At 41.9% G+C, this 24,869-nt stretch overlaps 2 protein-coding genes across 7 annotated transcripts in view; one reads left to right on the forward strand and one right to left on the reverse strand.

Annotated features, from left to right (window-relative positions):
* Positions 1–2,029: 2,029 nt before the first annotated feature.
* Positions 2,030–24,869, forward strand: part of LOC146688747 (DENN domain-containing protein 5B-like) — an 83,534-nt gene continuing 60,694 nt past the window's right edge. For all 6 annotated transcript variants that reach the window (XM_085436819.1, XM_085436813.1, XM_085436815.1 and 3 more), the window contains exon 1: positions 2,030–2,373. In XM_085436819.1, coding sequence (XP_085292945.1) covers positions 2,265–2,373 — 109 coding nt within the window. In that variant the 5' untranslated portion in view covers positions 2,030–2,264. The remainder of the gene's footprint in view (positions 2,374–24,869) is intronic.
* Positions 14,407–16,244, reverse strand: LOC146688748 (uncharacterized). The gene has a single exon (XM_085436820.1). The coding sequence runs from the start codon at positions 16,076–16,078 to the stop codon at positions 15,215–15,217; it is 864 nt and encodes a 287-aa protein (XP_085292946.1). The 5' UTR covers positions 16,079–16,244; the 3' UTR covers positions 14,407–15,214.

A 24,869-nucleotide genomic window follows, 5' to 3' on the forward strand; every position in this document is an offset into this window, starting at 1 on the left:
TCCCTACAAAAATGCAAATAGTCAGTCATATTTTTAAGTAGGGTATTTATTTAATTATTTATAAACGAGCAGCCGTGTGTTTAGGGTTGCCAACCGTCCCTTAAAAAACGGAATCGTCCCGTATTTAGAAACAAAAGTACACGTCCCGTATTGAGCTAATAAGGGACGCACTTTGTCCCGTAATACAGTGAGAATCAAAAGTAGTCTATAAATGTTAATGGAATTAACACTTTGTTTGAAAACATCATTCCCAGCCCCTCTCCTGCTTTGTGACCAATGAGCTGACAGCACACTTATGACAATTCGAGTATGACAAGTCAGATTATCGCTTATCTCATTGGTCGAGGAAAGGTCGCTTACGGAGAAAATACCGGAAGACAACCGATGACCACAACAAGAAGCATGGCCAACAGGGAAACAAACGCTGACACTGCGGTGCAAGTCTCGGACGGCACACTGTGCGTCCATAACATGAAGGTTATAACAGAAAATCTGTCGCTCCCTCTCTCTCTCCGTCTTACACTCACACAGACACACCACCACATCAACTTTGCTAAATTGCTAATGAAAAACATGATCAGCTGTGATTGAGCAACAGTGTAAATCCAACTATTTTCACGGTTGTTGTGGTCGTGATAATTTGTGATGCCAAATGGAAAAGGCTCGGATGAGCTTTCCAAAGTTCTACAAGTTGTGCCTCCATCACTTGTGTCCAGATCACACGCTGCACAGCCGTGCTGCTCCGTCTTTTTCACCGACGTTTACGTGTTTGCGCGCGAGCAGCTGCGGTGACACCCTCACGAGCGATTGATGATCGGGAGCTGGTCGTGAGGTGTTAATCGCTTCTCGTTACCCCACGTATACTACACGATGCACGATGAAGGCCAAAATCGGGCCGATCACCAAATCGGTCGCACGACTCAAAAATCTTCTCAAAATGGGCCAAAAATCGCACAGTGTGAGCCCAGCGTTAGAGCAGCAATGTTTGTTCGCTCAGAGAAAGAAAAAAAAAAAAGGCTGCAAAAGTACAGGGAGGAATGGGAAAAGGAAAACACCTGGCTGGAAAAGTGCACTATAAAGCGCACTGCACTGTGTGCTGGCGCACTTTTTCCATAGGCATGCTTCTAGTGGTGGGCACATGAAGAACATGAGGGGCGTGAAAGCTCGGGGAACCCTTTACCAATTTTTTGTCCGCCAGGCCACGGCAGAAGCAGATATGGTATGTAAACACTGGTTTGTTTTTTAAACCCTCTGGTTAAGGTTAATATGGGCATGTGCAGTGAATATCAGCGCTATGTGGCCAGAAGTGTGATAATATAATTTATTTTGTGTAATAAACAACTGCAAGGATAGATGATTACAACAAATAGATGACTAATACATAAAAGTAATACATAGATGAATAATGATGATGAGTTATGATGCGCAATCATGGGAACAAGTGGGTTTACAAACAGGAGCAGCTGATTAGCATTAGAAAAGCTGAAATAATACCTCAACTGAAGCCAACTGTACTAAATGCACTAAATGTGCACTGTTACAAGAATATTTTTCGTTCTATTGTTTTCTATTAATTTATATAATTTTAAGTTAAGCAGGACAGAGTTCTTTTAAAGAAAGATTTACTTATATTCTCAAAAGTTAAGCATGACAGGCTTCTGTTTAAGAAAGAGACCTGTTTTACTGTGTTAATGTTGTCATTGTGAGCTAAAAATAAATGGCTAAATGATCATTTGTTTCCCATATGGTCATATCACAAAGAATATGCATCTGCTTAAATCAAGTTCAAGTCAAATGGTTAAAAAATAATTTCACACACAAAAAAAGAGCTACCACACTGGGAAGGGTGAAGACAACTGGGTTGCCCGGCCCTGGCCACGAGGTGTCCCTTATTTATTTTTCAGGGAGTTGGCAACCCTACGTGTGTTGCAGTCTGTCAGCTTGACGAATATGAGGACCATAGGTCGTATTTGAATATCCCGCCTCGTCACCGACTCCTCCGAGCTTTGCCGAGGCGGGGATTCACACAGCTCTCTTCTCCCGTAGAGTTAGTAGTGTGTTGGGAAGCTGCACAGAAGCTCCGGTCACTGAAAGGTAACTTTTTTAAAGCAGCTCTTATACTGCGAATGTTTCATTTTCTCATACGACGCGCAGCAGTGGAGCGTTATCAAAGACTGGAGCGTTTTATTTAGCCCCCCGCCTTTTCCTCTTGGATGTATCGCTTGAAGAACTAGGAACGGACCGCGCAGCTCACCGAAGCCGGGATGAGCGGGACCTCCGCGGGGTCGGCCGCGGCGCCCTGCCGCTTCGCGCACTACTTTGTTATTTGTGGAATAGACACAGAAACGGGACTTGAACCGGACGAGTTAGCAGGTATGTGGCTTCTTTTCTGTTGTTGAGTTATGAACGTGTTTTAAAGTCAAATGGAACCGCAGCGGTCCCCTCTCGCTTAACACGGTGTTGTTAACTGTAACGATCCATCCACCGCTATGGAGCTCTGGCTTTTTATTGTAAACCATTTAATACATTTATGTGACATATAGTGAGATTTCAGAACACCCTAAAACACAAGTGACACACACACCTTTACAAATAAGTGGAATGAAACAGTTACTTCAAAGAGTTACTACAGGGCAAATAAGCAGTGTCTATACATTAGAATAAAGATATGCATCATTCCTGTCTGATCACAGTATATGAGCTGCGGAAACCAGTGTCATTTAAGGTAATAAGCTTTTGAGAAATCAGCAGTAACCTATCTTTTCCGAATCCTATAATCTGATCTGGGCTTCCTGTGCTGTGCTACGTCTCAGAGCTGCTCTGCAGCTTCAGTGTCAGTGTTTCCCAAATGAATCGATTTTGACTTTGATGCTTGTTGTGGCTTAAAATTATACATTTTAAGTAACTTTTACAGCAAAATAAAGACATGTTTGGATATATTACGCGTTCTTCGCCGGTTTGTTTGTATGAGTTTTAATAGTAAAATAAAAAAGCATAGTTACGTTCAGTACTACCACAGGTGTGGACTAAGATGGGGATTTTGTCTCCACAGCAGAATGTATTTTTGACATGTAATTCCGGCAGGATCCCTGTTGTGTATTCACAGAAATCTTTTTCATCCTGGTGACTGAAGGAGAGCCGATGTCTGCTCTTCAGTGGCACCAACCTCAGTTTCAGCACGTTTGCTTTGTCACCAGATGCATTCACTCACGGGCTCAGTTTGTATTTTCTCCCTCTGCAACAGCCAGAGTGGAGGTTTTTTTTAAATGCACTGTGGAAAGCTTTGCTTTGTGGATCAACAAGAGAGTTGCTTGCTGTATTGCATCACAGTTGAATTGTAACTTTTGCCTCTGGGGCAAAGTTGCGAATCGTAAAGTCAATGTGTTCATGTTGCACACAAGTGACTTGGCTTAAAGCCTGGATGATTAAGTGAAACGAGTGAAGTTAATCTAGAACAAACGAAACTGAACATATACACAGATATATATTAAAATTTTATTGAAAGGGGGAAATAACTTCCCAGCACTGGGTTTCATAAACCAATTGCTTATCCTTGCTTTCCATAAAGACACTGCTTGACTGTGGCCATCTGCTCAGCAGTGATGCTCCTCTGCTGCACTGCTGAGATACAAACTGTAAAGGCATCATTTGTTTAAAAAAAACCCTTATAAGTAAGTATTTTAAAAATATACTTAAAACTACTGTGGTGGGAAGCTACAGTTTTATACCAAAGATGCATTATATGCTTCCTATGCTTTAAACTTCATTTTCTTATAAATGAACTAAATGTTTATGAATACAACGATAGTAAAAAGTGTGAAATAGCTGCTCTGACTGTCTGTAATCAGATCTGCTGCCACGGTCTCTGGTGATCTCCAGTTGTACACAAAGATAATGTTGCAACGATTGATTGTTTGGTTGTTTTTCAAGCTTAGGCAGCATCTCAGCACCCCACTTATTCTTTTGCCCCTAAGTTAGAGGCAGAAACAAACAGAGTGACCCACATTAGGCTGTTTTTGCTTTTTTTAGGCTGCGACTCCCCTCCTCCCAGCTTTTTGTGCGCTACTGTGGCCTTATTTCCGTCTGCTTATTGTTTTACTAAGAGGACCCAACTTCCTGCAGACCTGCCTCAACCTCCTTTTAGAGTTGGCCGTACCTTCTGTCTATTATCATACAAGTGTTTCCCACATGGACTTTGGTGAAAAATAAAGTCCATGTGTGGGTAATTGTATCAGTTTGTATTTTTAATTATATTTTCATTAATTTATACGTCAGAGAAAATAACATCATGCACAATTTATGTCCTCTTGGACAATGCTCACTCTTATTTTTAAAAGTTTCGTTGTTGGTAACCAGCCAATCCTAAGCGTAGTATATCCTAGCTCATTGGCCACTGTGTTGTTGTGGCAATCCTTGATATCATCCACCTGCATCCTTCAAAAGGGGTCTTTTGAGTATGTGAATGTAGTCAAACTTATCTTCTGCTCTTGAGCTGAAATCTTCAGAATCGATCAGCTGGTGAGGAACTTTTTCTTAACTGGTTAATTGTCTCCTGTAAGAGGTCACTGTCTCAGCCCGGGCCCACAGCCCATACCACACCACTCAGCCTCAGGGGTATAAATACATCCTGGCTGTCATACAGGCCCTAAAATAGTTTGTGCATTCTAACACCAGATGCATTCTGGGTCAGCAGCATTGTGGAGTTAAAGTGACCAGCCTGAAAAGCTAACTTTGGGGTGAGAGCTGTCACGTGTAGATTTAGATATGAGGTCATGGCTTGCACATCTCTCTTCTGTCTCTCGATGTAAGAAAGGTATGCGCTCTTGGTGGAGGGGAAGCAGCTGGTGGTTTCAGACCCCTGTAGCCTAAATCTTCCAGGTTACGAAAGACACTTTCATAACCTTTCATTACCATTCCTGTTTGCAGGAATGTATCTAAAATGTTTTCATTACCAGTTCAACTGTTTATGTTAAGCTTGCTCAACTATAAAAAGAATAAACATATATGATGTGATTTCAACTTTCATCTTATGGCAACATTTATGGCAGGTTGTAGTGACAGCGCTGATATGCCTGAGAATCTCATTTTGTAGCAAAAATAACTTTTATCTTATTGGATACAACAGAAACTGACGAAGTTAACCGTGAGAACAGGATTTGCGGTTGAAATAAGGTGATAAATTTGAAATATATGTTATTGCAATACTCAGCATTGCAAAATGTTAAAAATCTCAATAATAATCTCTCATTGTGATAGTGTCATATTGTGAGATGCTGTGTGATCGATCCCTGGGGAGATTTACTTCTCCGATGGGCCATTCTATACCCATTTATGACTCTTAATATTGTGTTTGCACAGTAACCTCCCTTGCTACCAGCTTGGAAGCTGCCCAGTGCAGGTTTAAATATCATTGAAGCACAGGGGCTTACAGGACAGCCGTGACGTGGGAGTGTCTTTGGGCTGCTGCTGCAGGCCACAATGGGATTTAAACTGCTAAAACTCCCCACTGGCCTGGACCATCTGTCTGCACCAGAGCAGCCTGAGAGCAGTCAGGACAACGACTGCATCATAATGGCCAACATGACAAGTATGCTAATGACAGGGACTAACAACAGTAACGGACGCGTCTGTTGACTCACGTTAACAATAGCGTGCATGGGTAATGGACAGATTATATGGCACAGACACTTACAATGGCTAATGACTGCTAACATCTCTGCAGTTCTTGTATTGTAATAATAATGTTGATCTCATTTTAGAATTTTTAACTCCTTTTTCTTTCCGAGTTTTTGGACGGTGACTCCACTTTTGCCACGCTTGCTACAGATCTGAGTCTTTCTGAATGTGGGTTTCTTTCTTCCACGCATCATTACTTCCTTCTCCTCTCTTCTAGCCTCAGTCTCTTTTACTTTGCTGTCCCCCATTTGTTGCCTCGTGTTCTGTCAGCATGGCCGGCCTGTCGTTAAGCTTTTTAGAGTAATCTGTTTGGACACTTCCTCCAGGCTACACTGAGCACATCTCTGTAATATAACACAGCCAGGCCTAAGCAGTGCCTCCTCTACTCCCCTACACACACTCAGGCTATTGACTCCACTCTGCTTTCTTCAATCTTTGACCAACAGCATCCTCTTATTATAGAACTTGTCACTAAAGGTGGACTTTTTAATGACTGTGGAGGTTTTTGCCTCACTTGACATGGAGACAAAAGTTTTCTCCTGGCTGAGTTCTGATGCTCCCAAAAGAACAACAAGCACTTGTATGAATGTGTGTGTAAATGGGTGAATGAGACATGTTGTATAAAGTGCTTTAAATGCTTGAGTAGAAAAGTACGATATCACAACCAGTTCATACCATTCTGATGGTTCCTCCTTCATTTATTGTCACATGCTTTGACCAAACTCGCTCAAGCTGGCGGAAGCTCTGCCTTTGGTTAAAAAGATCTATCCAGAAAAACCAAAAACCATTGAAGGTGTTGTTTGGTGAACCTGTGGAACATCGAGCTTTCAGGTAGACTTTTGAAGTGTTTCTCCTCAATCAGATTAGATCCCACTCAGTGATTTAACCATATTTAAATTTTTGGGCCAACATATCATGTCAGATCTCGTATAGATTTCCTGGAATAATAATCTGTTTAATTTTGCTTCACTTAACCAAGTAGCATGAAGACAAACAAATGAAATGATAAAATGAATTCTATGGCGTTGTGAACTATGAAATAATTGTCACCTCTCGACTCTACGCGTGCCACATAGTTGTGTCGGATGTTCAGTGTTGAAGAAGATCCCAGATCTTGCTCACAGATGTTGGATTTAACTTTTAAAAAATGCTGCTGTCTTTTTCTTAGTCCTTTACATTTTAGATTGTTAGTTTTACAGGGATTTTATAATTCTGTGTTAAACTTTGCTATAGTCACATCATAACCACAGACCATTCTGAAATCCTACAATTAGAGCTGGGCGATATGAGATTTTTTCATATCACGATATGTTTTTTTCATTTCAGGCGATAACGATATCTATCACGATATAAGCCAAATAACTATATTTGTAAGATTTAAATGTGCCGTTGATCACAAGTAAAATGTGAAATAATCAGCAGCTTGTTTTTATTTAAATATTTATTTCCCATAATAAGTTCAACAGGGTAGATGTACTTAAGGAACATGAGACTTTTTCAGATAAATAAAGGCAAATATTGCAAACTACACAAAAGGCAGCCGCTAAAGCGTTTAAGTTTCAAAATAGAACAAACGAAACAGACTAAATTGTCAATTCCACTTAGAAACAAAATATTAATTCTAAAAATAAATCTTAGTTTGTTTTACAGAAGAACAGACAAAACTGACTAACTTTTGTCAATATCAAATAAACTGAGAACTAAAAGGAAATTCTCAATCTCTCCTTGTTGTATAGCTGAGCTTTTCAAACAGTTTTAACAGTTACTTTAGTCTGACAAAAGCCGAATGACGAATTAGCGCTTCCAGTCAGAGACTGAGGCTACGTCCACACGTACACGGGTATTTTTGAAAACGGAGATTTTCCGTTTTCGTTTTAAAAAATAATCCCGTCCACACATAAAGGCAGAAATGAAGGAAAACGCTGCTATGAACATGCCAAAGCAGCAGGTGGCGCTAGATTCCTAACCGTGCAGAAATGTTGGCCAATCAGAAGTCTAGAAGCCTCGGTGGGAAAAAGTAAACAAAGCTGGGGCATAGAAGCAGAACCGAGTCGTATGTGTGGAGGGACAGTAACTGTGTGTATATGTAAGCATTTAAACACTGCAGAGAGTAGAATTAACAGTATTGTAGAAATTCATTTCACCGAAACAATAACGTGGCGCACAGTGTGACGCATGCACCAGTTTATTGTATTTCCAGACTTGCTTTCGGCACAATTTACAGTGCACGCTACTCTGTTTTTTGTCAGACTTGAAATAGCCGAAATACCTTCACACTACGGAACTTCTATGGCTCTTCCGTTCGACAATCTCTCCGGCATTGGAACCATCATCTGTTTTCTCTTCGGTCACGCTCGGTTGATTTGTCTAGTCGGCACACTCATTTCCTCCATTACGCGCTGGCTCCATTACCCGCTGGCTGCTTCCCAAACAAACACACGTGCGGCTTGGCACTTGTGCTGTACGTAACAAGTCACGCGACGTGATGCTGCGGCTGTGATTGGTTCGGCTCTGCGCTACTTAATTTGGATTGGCTGACCTTTTTTTTTTTTTTTTTTTTTTTTTTTTTTTGAGGACAAGAGCGGCGAGGTCTATCGCGATAGCTTAATTTCTCTATCGAGTAAAAGTTATATCGCGATAGATATCGTTATCGTTCTATCGCCCAGCTCTACCTACAATGTGAGGTGCATTTCCCTGGAAATGTAACTGCATGTTGCACTGGACTGCACAGATATAAATGCTGGCAGTGGCATGGGCCATGTGTGTATGCTGTACATAGATTCAGCCTACAACGTAGGTATAAATGACACTTTACTGTTTGGAGCAGCGCTGCATTGATAAAAGGGAAGCAACGAGTCAGGAGATATGGGGCCCCATCCTGGATGAGAGGCTGCTAATCAAAGTTAAGAGTCAGGGGGTGGTAATGGTCCATCGCCTGCTTGTGGGAGTCAGCGGGGCCTGCCAACCTCAAAGGATGCTGCGAGCTGTTGCCGTAATATCCCTTCACAAACCCCTCTCAGTCTCTTAAACCAAAGTGAGCAGTTGCTCTTGAAAGGCCTGAACAACCATCTCATCGCCCCTCCCTTGAAGTGACCTCTAACCCCAAGCGCCATATGTTCTGTCTCAACATGACCTTAAAGAGACAAAAGAGGCAGTGAAAGCCGAAAAGATTGTTTCTTGTAGATTTCTGCAACAGTTGTAGTTGGACATGACCATGATGAGTCAGCTCCACTGACTTTTTTTCTGTTGCTGATTTTGTGTAGAGGCTTGAGGTTTTGTTCTTTGATTGCAGCTGTTCAGAGCGGCTGCATTTAATTATGGAATAAACAGGCACGAGCCTGAAGAGTTAAAAGGGAAGCTGCAGAGAGAGACTGCAATGGTTGTTGGCAGAAGCACCCATGCATTTACAATTTACATGTGAAATAAATGGAAATTCTCTATGTTCTCCGATAGAACTCAGCATCTTCTTCCTGTATTTACTGTTGTTACTACCTCCCCAGACACTTCGGGCCAATGAGCAGGCTGAACATTCTCACATGGTTTCTAGCGACGCATTTTGGTTCGCTTGGAGTTCACTTGGGTTTTTCTCTGTGTGGAAACAAACCAAAACCATGGGAAAAAGCTACAAGTTTACTCATCAACTGATTCACGTGTGTGTGTGTGTGTGTGTGTGTGTGTGTGTGTGTGTGTGTGTGTGTGTGTGTGTGTGTCATCCTATCACTTTTGACAGAAAAATAAGTTAGCAATGAAAGAAAAATCAATAGCCACAATTTAAACAGAAGCTACTGGGAGGAGCTAACTAAAAAAGGCTGAACAGAGTACACTGGAAGCTAAGCTTTGACTAATGAGTCCAAATTAGTTTTCATTGATTTTAAATATAATGCTCCAGCATTATACAGCCAGGGGACATATACAGGCAGTATTGGCTCTGATAAACTTGATCACGGTAACTGCAGAGTGTGGTGTTATGGCAGAGTGCCTGTAAATCTCCTTACATAACTGAGATAGACTGCCCAGTGGTAGCTAAGACCCTTATGACGGATTAGAGCTGCTGCTGACATCACATCACTGTAGCTGTTTTTGTTCATGGATACCAGAAAATGTTGGAAGAATTTATACAAACACCATAAAGCCTGTCATATGAGACAGTCGGGATGTGTAATGAGCTCACTTTACCTTTGTGAGGTCACAGTGCTCACAGGGACTTTTTTAAAATGCTTTTTAGTAGAGCAGGGCGATATGGCCAAAAATATTTATCACGATATATATTTGAAAATTTGCGATAACGATATAACCGACGATATAATTGATGCGAGACAAAATACAACTCCACAACATTACTAGCGCAAAAAGACAACCTTCCATTTATTTTCACTTAAACAAGAAGCTGGTTTTTATGTACATTAAAGCTTTATAAAAATGTAACAGTGCAAATGCAAATTCCTTGCTGAAAGTTTAACCAAAAGGCATTTCCAGTAGAAATGGGCTGACATATCCTGAGCATAACCATGTATAATATCCACTGAAGTTAAAAAGAGGTGCTTTGCAACATTAAACTGCAGTGTGCAGTACGCATTTTTCGGACCATAAGGTGCACGGGATTATAAGGCACATTAAGCGAAACAAAGCAGTCAGATAAATCAAACTTTATTAAACTCATTCTTCTTGCTTCCTCCACTTCTGTACCATTGATTCATTAATGTTGAATTCTCTGGCAGCTGCTCTATTCCCATGTTGTTGCAGTATATTAATGACTAACCTCGTATTGTGGATGGATTATCTCAGTTGTTCTCCTGACTGAAGTTTGGTCCGTTTACAGCATCCTGCCATGCGATTGCATTTGTTTCTAACCATGAAGAACCTTCACGTTAACTTTTATAAGTGGAAAAGTGTTAGTGTTCGTCCTCCAGCTTCACTGTTTATGTTATGCTAACATAGCTGTGTCGCTAGCGATCACGTAGCACATCATTATATACCAGCTAGCCCAACTTCAGTAACCCTACAAACGTCACTGCTGTTTAGTTTCCTGTCTTCATTTATGTTGGAAGTGATAGCAGAGCTGTATGTTTGATTTTTTTCAGAAATCTCTCAGTCAGAACATGCTATATCATGTTTAGGTAACTAGCGAAACTAGCGAGCTAACTTCCGCTAGCTTCCTGCTAACTTCTAACTCCGTTAAATGTAATAACTTTTGTTTTCATGGATGCCTGGAAGTTAAACTTTATAGTTACACCTGGTAAAGCAGCAATGCTGATCGTTTTATTAAAGATGAAAGAATTTAGACAGTTTTTAACTCTAAGTGATGCTGCAGTGTTGTTTGACCTGAAGTATACGGAGTTTAGGACCCAGATTACTCCCAGATTTAAGAGCATCTTAGTCCGACAAATACGACAATAACAACGGGCGCTTGCATGTTCTGCAAAAAAATGTGCTTTGTTGTGTATCTGACGGACAAACACCAAACCAGTTCCACATCACGGAAGTTGCACCATTTTTACAAACCAATGCTGGTTCCTCAACAATCGGCCATGTGCGTATGAAAACAAAGGCACTGCGCATGCGCGTTTTACTCCCATTCTATCGCGATATTTCATTTTCCTATCGTTGCCTAACATTATACCGGTATTACCGTGAACGGTATAATATGGCCCAGCCCTACTTTTTAGATATTAAGTTGTCACTTTTGATTGCTTCTGCTCTTATAGAATTATATAATCCTTTCTCAGAAACAAAAACCAGGTTAAAAAAAATCAGGTAATTTTTTTGTTTTTACATTCATCAGGTTCCAATCAGCCCAAATAGCAAAGAGAAATTAAAAGTGCACACCATGAAAGAGTTTGGGTCTTAGGTGGGTAAGAGAGTTTTCTAGGGTGAAAACTGCATCCTCTCATTTGTCAATCCACAGTGTGTGTGTGTGTGTGTGTGTGTGTGTGTGTGTGTGTGTGTGTGTGTGTGTCCTGATCCTTTTACTAGCCGAATTGGACTTTGATTTTTCAGAGAATGAGCTCCAACTCATCTACTGACCTCTGGTCTGTGTGATAAGGCTGAATAAACAAAAGCATGACCTCTCTCAGATAAGCAGTTCATGTCATATTCTCTCTCTGTCTATCTTTTCTGTTGTGAAATTTGATCTACCATAACTGGTACCAGTTTGAAATCATTCTTTGACCTTGATATTGTCTGATGTAAAACTACAGCTTCTATCAGCTGTCTCTATTAATCTTAGGATGTTAAATACAAACGATTGGTAAACCCTGCTAATCCCACATTGTTAGCATAAGTACCTTGATGGATTGTCCTATTATTTCACAGCCCACATTAATTCCCCTACAGCCAAAATCTCCTCCATCATCACATCATTACCTCGTAGTTAACTGTGTTTCAATCTGTGTGATTGAGCTCGAGCCACATTCAGTCACATACAAATAAAGCCTTCTCTCCTACCCTTAAAGCAACACCAGGTTATGTAATTAGGGTGTTGGTGTACTTGTCAAGGCAGATTAGAGCAACTCAGCTGCTATTTCTGAAAGACTGGCTTGGATTGTTTAGTGCAGCAGTGAAACGTGACAAAACGGTCAAATCTGATAGGTACGCAGTCTGATCGGGAGAGAAGCTGATGAGCAGGGATTTAAAAAAAATAAATAAATAGTGAGAAAATTGAAGAAAATCACTCCAGTCTGCGACTACTGTCACAGAAAGAGATGAAACCACTAAAAACTGTAGCCTAAAAAATGTTTTTGCCTGTTTTATTTCATTTTTAGTTCATTGTTCCAGAAGCTACAGACCCAGATACAAGTATAGTAATCATAGTAAAGCGCTTAGCAGCTAAAGAGCTAAATATTTCGCTCAAGACGTGGTGGATTGCAAAGATCAGAATGAATAATATGAACTTCACTCAAGTGTTTCCATAAAGCAATTTGTTGTATAACCTTCGACTCTCAATGGCTGCAATTAGATCACCCAGACGACATCACAGTTATATCAGGGCTATTTTTTAAGACTTTAAAAACTTGGGCTCACGCACAAAATCAACTGTGTTGTCTTGTTTTGTTTCTTATATTTAGTTTTCTTCTTCAGTTTTAGATTGATATAACTAGGTGCTATGGCTAACACAGGTGGACGTTCTAAATGTGTTTGTTTGCTTTGTCTAAGCTGCATCTGTGGCACGGAAAGCAGAATATCATGTTGAATCCCTTGTGTACAGATGTTTTTCAGTCATTTCTAAGAGTTTCAACCAGAATGCATATTTGCATTGGGCGCTCCAGTGAGCTGTGTCTCTATGCTCCAGTGTAGTTCGAAGGTTAGTGTCAAGGCAGCACAAAGATAGATATACACTTTACCCACTGAGCGCACACACACACTCTCTCTCACACACCAGCTGTTTTTCACCGGTCTTTTGAACAAACATGTCGTTGTCTATGTCTGTTGTTATCATGGCTCCATTTTTTCTATAATGTGTTTTCCAGGTAAAGCCTTATTAAGCCTCAGGACGCTCACAGTACTCTAGGTTTAACGGAGCCATTGTGTCATTGTGCTTTGAAGGCTCAGATGGAATTTTCAGTTCAATTTCATTTATACAGCACCAAATCACAACAACAGTGGCCTCAAGGGGCTTTATATTGTAAGGTAGACCCTACAATAATACATACAGAGAAAAACCCAACAATCATATTACCCCCTATGAGCAAGCACTTTGGTGACAGTGGGAAGGAAAAACTCCCTTTTAACAGGAAGAAACCTCCGGCAGAATCCGGCTGTCACTAAGACCAACATTCCACATAATAGGGCTTTGTTGTGCATGACTAATATGATTGTGGTTCATCTTAAAGATATATGGTTAAACAAATTCCAGATGCTTATGCCTAACTGGGAGAAGCTTTAGATACAGCAGGCTGACCTAATAGCACACTGTTGGAAAAATTGCGCTACATTAATATATATCACAAAGAGACCCAAACCAACAATATCTTAGTCTTTCTCTCGGGACTATGCGATTTATGTTTCGTATTTTTGGGTCAGAGCACCACACCCATTGGTTCTGCTCCCAAGTATGTATCTTTAAAATTGTTTTTATATATGCATTTTTTTAAAAACGTAGTAATTTCTTAGCAAGCAAAACACAACCTCGTTTACTCCTTTCTTGAGAAGTAGTTTTATTGGTGGATTAAAATTAGTTTAAACTAATTAAAGCAATAAAGAAACTAGACACCAGGATGCTCTAGGCTGCAGGTCGATGATCGACTTTGTAATCGTATCACCAGACCTGCGACCATATGTTCTGGACACTCGGGTAAAGAGAGGGGCTGAGCTGTCAACTGATCACCACCTGGTGGTGAGTTGGATCAGGTGGCGGGGGAGGACGCTGGACAGACCCGGTGCACCTAAACGTGTAGTGTGCTGGGAACGCCTAGCAGAGGCCCCAGTAGGTGAGACCTCTGCTAGGCAGAGGTCCCACATCCCTGTGGGTACAGCTGCCATGCTAACAGCTGACTATTGACACACGTACACAAAGAAATGCACAGTTAGGAAGTCGGCTCTCTACCTCGTAGTTTTTGTCCTATGAGATGTAACAGGGTGGCCAGAGCAGTCACTCTTCAGACTGAGTACAGATTGAAGGAGCTTTGCTTCTTACCTCATATATATTGATGTATACTGTTACGTTCTGGTCCCGGCAAGTAAATAAACGTAACAAATAGTTTGCCCCACTCACTTCCCACCCACGAACAAACCCCAACAACGACACCTTTTTTAAGTATTTAAGCAGCCATTTATTTTCATCAGCAGTGAGCAATGCCAAAACAATAAACAAAACTCCCTATAAAACAATCCCTAGTCTTCCCTACACCAAAATAAAAAGAAGCCAAAACAAAAGACAAGTCACTTACCTAACTATCTAACGAAAAACAGGAGAAAACTTGTTCAACAAAAGAAAACGGCTTCTCACGCCTACTAGGCTGCGACAGTGAAAGTTATACAGCAAAGGAACAAAAAAGTGACCGCCACTGGTTAACTTATTTACAATTATTTACATGGCAAGGCTAGAGGTACACGTGAATACTCCAGCCTGCACTACAATGACACAACACACAACTCTGTGACCGAGTCAACGGGGTTCCAAACAGCACTCCCAGGTGACTGTCATCCGGACGTTAAGTACTGGAGGTGGTCCATCAATTATCCAGTCGGAAGGTGTGTAGAGACTCCACCCAGATACCTAGCAGCCACGCCCAGGTGTCCACCTCCTAGGAGAGAAAAAAGGGAAAATACCGCCACAATCCTCCGGTGGGAGGCACAACACCAACAAACACATCACTGGGTCATAACAGTTTCCCCCACCCAAAAAAATCAAACATCCAACCCCACACAAAGATGTTTGATTTACGACCTAGAGAGGGCATCAGCCATAACATTCTCTAAGCTCTTATATATCGGATCTCAATGTTGAAATCCTGTAGGAGTAAGGACCAAAGCATTAGGCGCTGGTTGCTGTTTTAGAAATGTTCTAGAAAAGAAACAGACTGGGTGGTCAATGCCATTTTCATCCTCCTGCACGAGCACTGCACCCGCCCCCAAAACACTGGCGTCCACCTCTGAATCCTTGGCCCCTCAGGAACCGCCCAGGGACACCAAAAGTCTCCAGATTGCGCTTTCGCTCCTCTGCCCACGTCAGTCTGAGCCCATTATCAGATGAGATGTTGTCAAAGAAAAACTTTGCTTTGTCATAGTAGCACTTTGGACCAAAATGATCCTCCCCTGAACTCAGCTGCAACCCCTCCTTTTCCCTTCCCTCAGAATTCCCATCTTTTAGATTCAGCCCCTCCTGTAACTTCTTCTCAAGCGCCTCCTTAATGAATTGCGCGTTGGAGGAATCAAAATCAAAGTCTGTGTCAAATTTAAGGGTGGGAGATGGAGCATTAGCCACCATCAGCTGGCCTCTTCTGCGGTCCCTATGCCGTCGAGGTCCTTGTCTTTTTCTAGCAGGTGGCCTGGTTTCAGCATTTTGCTGCTGACTGTCCTGAAAAGTGAATCTACTTGGGTCTGATTGCATGGTAGCTTCAGCGACCCTTGTGGTTTGAATATTTGTTCTTCTCGTCCCCTTGGGCTGCCTCCTATTCTGCTGCTGCTGTTGCTGGGATCCACTCGCACCTCTCCTCTGCCTAAATGTCTTTACACTGACGGTTTGAACAGCCTTTGATGTGGCACGATCGAAACCACTGTTATCTGTAAGTGGTATATCGACTACTTCTGGCGACGGAAAAACTGTGCCGCCAGCTAGATCGTTTCCCAAGATGATGTCAATACCTGCAACCGGTAACTGGGGTCGCACCCCAAGCTTAACCTCACCAGACAAAAACTGAGACGAAAGCTGCACCAAGTGTAAAGGAACCCGTATTACACACATCCTAACTCCCCAGGCTAACACATCCGCCCCACAACAGGATTGAGCTGAAAACGGTAAGACCCCCTCACGAATGAGCGACTGTTTCGCACCAGTGTCTCGCAAAATACTGACAGGAGTCCGCCGATCTTCTCCTATCAAGGAAACAAAGCCGTTTGACACAAATGGCTTAAACTCCTTATCTACTTTATCATTTTCGGGTGCCATCACCTCCCCCCAAGTAGGAGAGTTTGTCTGTAGAAGGTTTATTGGGGAAGGAGATGTACCCTGCCTGGTCATTTCTTTTCTCTTCAGAGCAGGGCAAACCGCAATAAGGTGTCCCTGCTCATGGCAAAAAAAACACACGCGGTTCTCAATGGATGAGGGGATGGCACGGCGGGTGCCCCTTGGAGACCATCTGGGCGGGCTACTGGAAGACGGAAAACTGTGAGCAGGAACCGAAAACACCACTTTGTGTGTCAACACAAACTCATCAGCCCGTATAGCAGCAGCGGTGAGAGTCGTAACCTTCTGTTCGTTTAAGTAGGTTACCACAGTGTCTGGTAGTTGGTTTTTGAACTCTTCCAACGTCACCAACTCACGCAGGTCATTCAAGGTGTTTACTGCTCTAGCATGACACCACTTATCAAACAGAGTTTTCTTTTCTCTGGCAAACTCCACATAGGTCTGGTTGGCGGATTTTTTCCCATTCCTAAATCTCTGCCTGTAAGCCTCTGGCACAAGCTCGTAAGCGCGCAGGACAGCAGCCTTCACCGTATCATAGTCAAAACTGTCCTCCAGAGAAAGAGCGGTGCATACCTCTTGAGCTTTCCCCACCAATCTACATTGGAGTAAAAGAGACCACACATCCTTTGGCCAGTGCAGCGCACCTGCGATACGTTCAAACACTGTGAAATACGAATCCACCTCAGTTTCCCGAAACGCCGGCACCATTTTGATGTGTTTACTCACATCAAAGCCACCACCTGGCATCGGGGCCGGTGGCTGCGGAGATGGCGACTGCGGGGATGATGACTCCGGGGAGGGTACCTGCGGGGATGGTGACTGCGGGGCTAACCGAGGTACAGGAGGACTGGCAGACACAGAGGCTCCCCTCTCTACCTCCAGAGCCCTGATCCTCAAGTGCATAGCGTCCACCTCCAACTGCTGTTTCTTTAGCTCCACCTCCCTAATACGCAGCGTTACCCGCAGCTCCTCCACAGAAGGGCTAGGTGGAAAAGGGAGATTTTTCAGTGGGGCAGAAACACCAGCAACAGCCCCCAGCTCAACCCCCCCTGCAGGACCCGGCTCACCAAACAACCCCCTGTCCGTCAACTGGACACACAGGAGCTCCCTAAGCTCTTTCTTCTTCGCAGTCAACGGCACAGTCACATCAAAGAATTCAGCAACAAGCAAGAGGTCAGCCTTTTTACACCTGTCCAACTTCTCCGCAGACGGGCTCAGAGTGAAGTCCTCCAACTTAAACTCCATCCTAACACACACACACATAACACTGGGTCATAACAATACATCAAATGGTTTTGTAAACTTTTGCTAAAATGCTTTTTAGTAATGGCTTAATTTGATGGCGTGAAACCATCGTGTGGCGGGGCGTAGTGTGTGGCGCCGGATCAGCTCGTCACGCCTGCCCTGTCTGTACTCGGTCCTGACTGAAGTTGTTGTTGTTGGTGTTGTGTGTGGCTGACAGCTGAAAAGCTGCAGCCGAGAGTTGTAAGAAACAAAAACTGTAATAAAGCGTGCTGAAAAGTGCGAATATGTTGTCGGGTCTGCCATGCTTCATTTACAAACCCTTAAGCATGAAGTGATGTGTCACTTCATGCTTAAGGGTAGGCTTATGATTGCTTTTGGCTTTGATGATCAGGCCAGTGATGTGATGTGTTTTAGTCTTGTTTCCTGTTTTGCTTTGTTTTTTGCAACATTGGCTGCAGTGTTTATATCTTCCTTCGTGTTGTTTATTATATCTGTCAGCAATCCTTCATCTTAGGTTATTTTTGGGTTGGGTGTCTGCTAGGTAGTATTTAGTTAGTCCCTTTTTGTGTTCCAGTCTTGTTTCTCTGTTTTCGTGTGTCCATTTCTCCTCTGTCAAGTTGATCTTGGTCCCCAAGTTTAGTTGTATTTTACTTCCTGTTTTATTTTGACAGCGATTGTTCTCTGTGTTTTGTGTTACGTATAACTTCCTCCTGATGTTTTATGTTGTGTCCTGGACACTTGGAGTCCCTGCTCTGCCAATGTTTTGGACTAAGGTCTGAGTCCTAATTATTGGTGCAACGGATCAGAAATCTCACGGTTTGGATCGGATCACGGTTTTAAGTCACGGATCGGATCAGTTTTTTGGATCAACAAAAAAAGAAAAAAGACAAAAATTTAGCATTTACTTATTTACTTAGTGAAGTATTTTTTGCCTGTTAAAAACATTCAACTCAATACTTATTCCACGAAATTATATAAAAACAAATTATGGTACAATATAGGGCAGTATAGGGCTTTGCATCTACCACTCACTTCAATTCAATTCAGTTTCATTTATACAGCGTCAAATCACAACAACAGTCGCCACAAGGCGCTTTATATTGTAAGGTAGACCCTACAATAATACATAGAGCTCATTATATCGCACTCCGCTGTGACATAATGAGCGGTCATGTAGCTTTCCGTTGCCCTGGAGGTCCACCCATTTGTAGTTGGGCAACAGAAGATGCCTGGGACAGTTCAGCCATAACTTAAATCTTTTCCTGCTCATACATGCTTGGAACGATCTTGCCACTGAAGTGGACGCGTAGCGTGGCTCAAGCACGTTCATCATACGGCCTCCCGTCTGCAGCTAAACACCCCAGTAGCTTTTGTAATAGCTTTAGCCCGGTCGGACTGGGCAGGAAAGGGCTGCTTAAATACCGCATACCCATACACATACTTTTTTTTTTTTTCTTCTTTTTCGAATCTTCGGATCACGTGCGTGCCGAATCGTGGAGTGGGATCGGTTCGGATTACGGATAAACCGTGATCCGTTGCACCACTAGTCCTAATCCACAAGATATGAAGCTGATCCATGACATCATGAGTTTGAATATTTAGGAGGAGCAATGCTGTTTTCATCCTGGTCACACTTACCAAACATTGTAAACTTATATTTTTCCCTTTACAACTGCACTGAGAGCTCTGTTCATAGGTTTTGTGGATTTCAGGCACAGCCAAGGGGACAAAGCTGTCTGCTTCAATCATCTTGGGATTATGCTTTTTGCAAACTACATGGTGATGATTTCTAACTCACCTTTGGGTTGCTTGCAGCTCAGTTTGAGATTTCCAGTTACTGAGTTTTTAGTTTAGTTTTGATTACTATTGTGCGCCGAGTTTTGTTATTTCTCTTGTTCTGTTAAGCTGCATACTCACTGAGATCACTTCTAGCTGGCAGATGCCTGTGTGACCTTCTGATATATTAACTAGCAGCTCATGTATCAATCAATGGGATCCACTCACACTGGTGTTTGCTCGAGCTGCTCACCTGAAAGCTTATCCTGGCTCCTGCCCACCTTGTTTCACCACCAGTTATTTTTTACCACATTGCTTTAAAAAAAAAAAATCCTAATTCTCGTTTGGCAGCTTTGCAAACAAAATTAAACTCCTAATGTGATGTTGTGCCAAATGTAGTTTTGCTTTTCCAAGATGAGGTCTCCTCTTGTTTGTGTGGTTTGTTTATCTGTGTATTTATTCATTTCTATTATTGTTTAAGGAGATGGAGAGAACCATTACTGTAATTTCAGTTATTACAGTATATGTGTAGTATGACAGTGACTAAGCTGACAGGCAGAAAAAGGAAGGGGGGAGAAAATAGGAGAAAACATAATAAAAGGATATCACACAAAGAAAAACAAACATAGCACCTGGAACAGAAAAATGTGAAAATGCCCAGATAACACAAATCCATAATCGTCTTATGGTCTGCTCTCTTGATTGTCCCCAGAGTGCATATTTGTGTTTGTATATAGTTGTAGTTGCCCTGTCAGCTTGACTGCTAACATGTCCTTGTGTGTTCCCTAGTGATGGACAAAGCAGTGTTTTGTGAAACACTGAAACGTTTGAAGCAGTTGTGCTGGAGTTGCGTCGAGTTTCCAGAACAATTGGGCGCCTTTCTCCACAGTGACACCTGCTGGCCACTTTTGCTGTTGTCTCATCTCAACAATAGTGTTTATGAAACGATGACACCCACAGCATTGCACATTGCAAGTCTAAACAATGCTATTTTATTTTAGATCTGACTAACAAGAATTATGATGAAACAAATTTTCTAGAAATCTCCAAACAAACAAGGAAAGAAAACAGATTGTTAAAGATCACTGTAACAATATGCCTCAGTGCCTCAGGCTTTTTCAGTTGCTGAGTAATTCAGTGCACAACAGATCAATACATAAAATATATTGAGCCAACACTGCTTTGTTTATTGTGACAGACACATAGGTTTCCAGCTGTTTTTGAGATAAGTTCCAAATTACTTCCTTATCCTCAGAAAACAACTGCGGACTTCTTGGGAGTTTGTATCATCAGGTTTGTACACTTTCAAACACAGCTAGTAGCAGATGTGACATTATATTTCTATTAACTAGAAACAACTAGAAACAAAGATCAAATTTCTCTCATTTTGCTTCTCTTTAGTGTAGAAATAACATTTAAATCTTTCTCTTGTCTCTTTCTGACAGGATGCATTGATCCAATTTTTCCATGTTTAAAACCATCCCAATATCTTGACTCAAGCATCTGATAGTACATGATAGCACCATGTACTGATGAGATGGTAAATAAAATAAATAAGCTGTAAACAAACCAGCTATATTCCAGACTCTGGAGAATCTTTTTTTTATGTGCAAGGCATTATCAGGCCTGACTTTCTCCTAAATGAAGATAAATAATAAAATCCTCCTGAAATATAAATAAAAATATATAAATGTGTTGAATTAGTGTTTATTAATTTATTAGCAAAATAACAACAAAACACAGAAGGGCCAAAGATAAATAACATGAAAACTGGTTCGCCTCCTCATCATTGTTGGGGTTTTCTTTCTAATATTTAGACTCTTTTGATAGAATCTAAAGTTACTTGACGCAATAGTTCTGGCCACTATGTAAATAAAACAGAATTCAGTTGAACTCTTACTGGTTCACCAGTGATGTGGTGGATACCATAACAGACTTGGTAGTAAACTGATGGATGGTTGGTGTGTAGGTCTTCCACCCCTCACAGCCCGACATTTGGCTGTGTGCCGACACAGCTGTGTCATAAGTAAAGAATGCTGAACACAAGCTACTGTGGTGCCTACAGCTTAGCAGAGATAAAGGGACTTGTGGGCTAGCATTTTCCCTTCCAAATCCCACAGCATCCTGACACATTCCTTCTCTCTTTTTGTGTATGTAAATGCTTCCTTCTTCATTGTGCCCATGAAGGATTTCATCAGTCTCCGAACAAGGGGTGGCTGTAGCTCTGGAGGTAGAGCAGCTCATCTACTAATTGGAAAGTTAGTGCTTTGATCCCTGGATGCTCCAGTCTGCATGCCAGATATCCTTGGAATCCTTGCAAGAGAACCCCAAGCTGCTCTCTGATCCATGGGAGTATGAATGTGTGTTTATGTTAGATATAAAGAACTTGAAAAATCTGCTGCAGATTGTATAAAGTGGTTTGAGTCCTAAGGTATAGTAGAAAAGCACTATATAAGAACCAATCCATTCACCAATGACAATGAGTTGACCAGGCTATTCCAGAAACCTAATGCTAGCCTGCTTTGCTCATTCCAAAAACACTTTTGATGGGATCATTGTCCTCTAGGAAAACACCACCCAACTATTGAGCTGAAGTTAAAGAATTTGGAGGTAGTCCTTCTTCTTCATTATGTACCACTGCCGCTGGCAGCTAAACACCTGCACAATATGACACTACCAACATTATATTGACAGTTGGTAGATTGTTGTTCGGTCTGAAAACCTGGCCTCGCCTCAAACATTTCTCTTTTCATTGTGACAAAACAGTTTAATCTTTGTCTCGTTTGACCATAAAACCTCTCTCCAGAAGCCATTTGGCTTGTTGTTGGCAGCTGCAAATATCGATTTTTTTCATGGCTGGCACTCTCTCGATGTATGGGGAGAAAAATCATGATGCTGGTATTCCAGCAGTTTCCGTTCCATGGCAGGCTTGAGCCTTGGTGGTTTCTGAGTCATTTCTGAACACCTTAACCAACTTCCTGTAATCTGGGGGTGAGATTTTGAGTCTCCGTCCAGACGGACAAGTGGTGACGCATCCAAATAACTTGTATTTAAGCACATTTGCTTGAACTGAGCCTAGTCACTGGTACACAAGAGCACTGTAGTACACTGGAGCACTGACAGCTCCAGTAGGTGCTTACTACTCACTGACACAAGTAAAAAAAAAAAGAAGAATAACTACCTTAGAACCATTGAAATATGTGCTTCTACCAAGGGGGGGGGTTGGAATGGCCTCACACCCTCCCAAAAGTTGTATTGTCATATCACATGGTACTGCCATGTGGGAGCATGTGATGCTGTTTTTTTTCCACAGTCAAATGTACGCTTTTGCAAACTCATTTTTTCAAATTTGATTAAATATCAAATTTAGCATCCCCACCTACAGACCTACACTTTGGCACACTGTACACACAGACTCAGTAGCGCCCCCTGCAGGCCTCATCTTCTAAGCATAACCCATCATGCTTAAGAGATTAGAAGTTATTAGCCCGACCTCCTCCCTGCTCCCCTTCCTTTCCCTCTGATACCTCAACAACAATCCCCATTTGTAGTTGTATTGTCGCTAAGGAGACGGACTTGGTGCTGCTCTCACCCAGTCAGTGCCAGTCGCTGGCAGCTGAGCTCAGCACAGCAGGCGCTGGCTCCGTTTAGAGAGAATCTGTGTTCCATGCACATATGAGATGTTTGTGTGGCTGCCAAAATGTAGCAGGTGCTGCTTGTAGAGCACTGGGGTCATGGAATGTGTGAAACGCTGCTGGAGCACATGAACTCTTGTCTGACGTGAGAGATGGATGAATCAACCAACAGCTAAAATCAAGTGAGAAAAGAAGCCATGAATCATAAACGCTGTTATGCACTTTCCCCCCCCTTTTTAAAAAAAAAACATCTAATTGGTACTACACAGCTGCTACTGTTTCAGCTAATTCACTTTAAAAGCCAACTGTTATTACATTTTAATTTTTTATTAGCTAACAATCCAGGATACTTCAGATTCTTTGCTCCATTGGTTTAAAAATAAAAGATTCTCCACTCCACGTATAAGTGCAACACAAGCACAAAAACACAAAATAACAAATCAAAACTACAAAAGATTTTTTATTAGTGCTGTTCTTGCATTTCTGTAGCAAATGCTAATTAATTAATTGTGTAGCAAAGACTACTTAACTGCCAACACAGCTGATTGAAGCCCTACAAAAACCGATGCAAGCCAAAAGGATGGGCCAGCCTGCCAACCATTGTCAGGGAAACTGGTTGGACAAAGAGTGTTTTCACACCTGCTGTGTTTGGTCCGGTGTGAACTCGGGTACGGACAACAGCCGCACTGAGACCGTGTGGAGAAAGTGGTTCAAAAACTCCAGAGCAGTTAGTTTGTGGTGTGAACGTAATCCAACCAACTTCCAAATGTAAATGTGCGTTACAAGTACCAGAGCCACATAGCTTTATGTTCTCATTACGGGAAGGTGTAACTGTCCAGAGCACAGGACCTTCTTCCTGTATTTAATTTTGTTGTTCGTACCCCAAACACACCTGACCAATGAGTGGACTGAACATTCTCACGTGGTTTGTAGTGACGCATTTTGGTTCACTTGGATTTTTCTGTGTACTGTGGACAACAAACCAAACAACAGGAAAAAGCTACGAGTTTGCAAGATTCTGAACTATATGTGTTTGAAAACACCCTAAGAGCCCCAAAATGCTGCTTGTCTACACAATACAAATGGACAAGAGAAGACAAAGACTCTCTGTGTTTGTCTGAATGAGTTCAGTACGGTTAGAATTTAATTCCATTCCATTTTATCTGCATAGTGCCAAATCAAAGGAACAATTGCCTCAAGGCATTTTACATGGATCTGTGCCCCGGAGAACAGGCTGAAGTCTTGCAACAGGCTAAACTAAAATCTACTGAGGAACATGTAGTGTTGGCAGAAAAGAACTGTTCCACAGTAGACCTATGGTTAGACGAAGTTTGATTGAGTTGGGACATATGTGAGCCATCTTTGTGAAAGCCATGTAGTTTTAAAAGGAGGTGTCATAGTTGAGAAATGCTTTCTGCAACAAGTTCTGCAGCAACGAACTCCAAATCATCCTGTAAATTTTATGATTGGGTAAGAAACAAGGATAAAGCTCCTACTTGAAGCTGTGAAAGAATGAAATTAAATGAAACCCACTACACACTCCAAATTGTGGAGCATCGGTTGTCTTAAATATGATGCCAGGAGCTAATATTCCTTCACAGTATTAATGAATTTCCTCTCCAGCTTCGATGTGCTGTGATAGCTGGTGTAGTGTTGATTCTTCCTGTTCAGATAAAGGAAACAGCTGAGATCTGTCTCAGACTGTTCTGTATCCCCATGATGCATTGTTACGTCTACATATGATAGACTTTGTGTAGAAAGGGGCTAATTTACATGAGATATTCAGGAGATATCCAGGATATTCAAGATGAATCCTTTTTTATGTATTATGCTGTAGTATGAGACATAAAAGCCCCGAGGTTTGAGAATAGTGACAGGTGCAGCCCAGCTTCCAAATCCATGGGTGCACACCT

This window comes from Copadichromis virginalis, linkage group LG17 (genome assembly GCF_057382275.1).
Source record: "Copadichromis virginalis isolate Kocher_CV1m ecotype Utaka linkage group LG17, C_Virginalis_male_GT1.1, whole genome shotgun sequence".
Taxonomy (NCBI): domain Eukaryota; kingdom Metazoa; phylum Chordata; class Actinopteri; order Cichliformes; family Cichlidae; genus Copadichromis; species Copadichromis virginalis.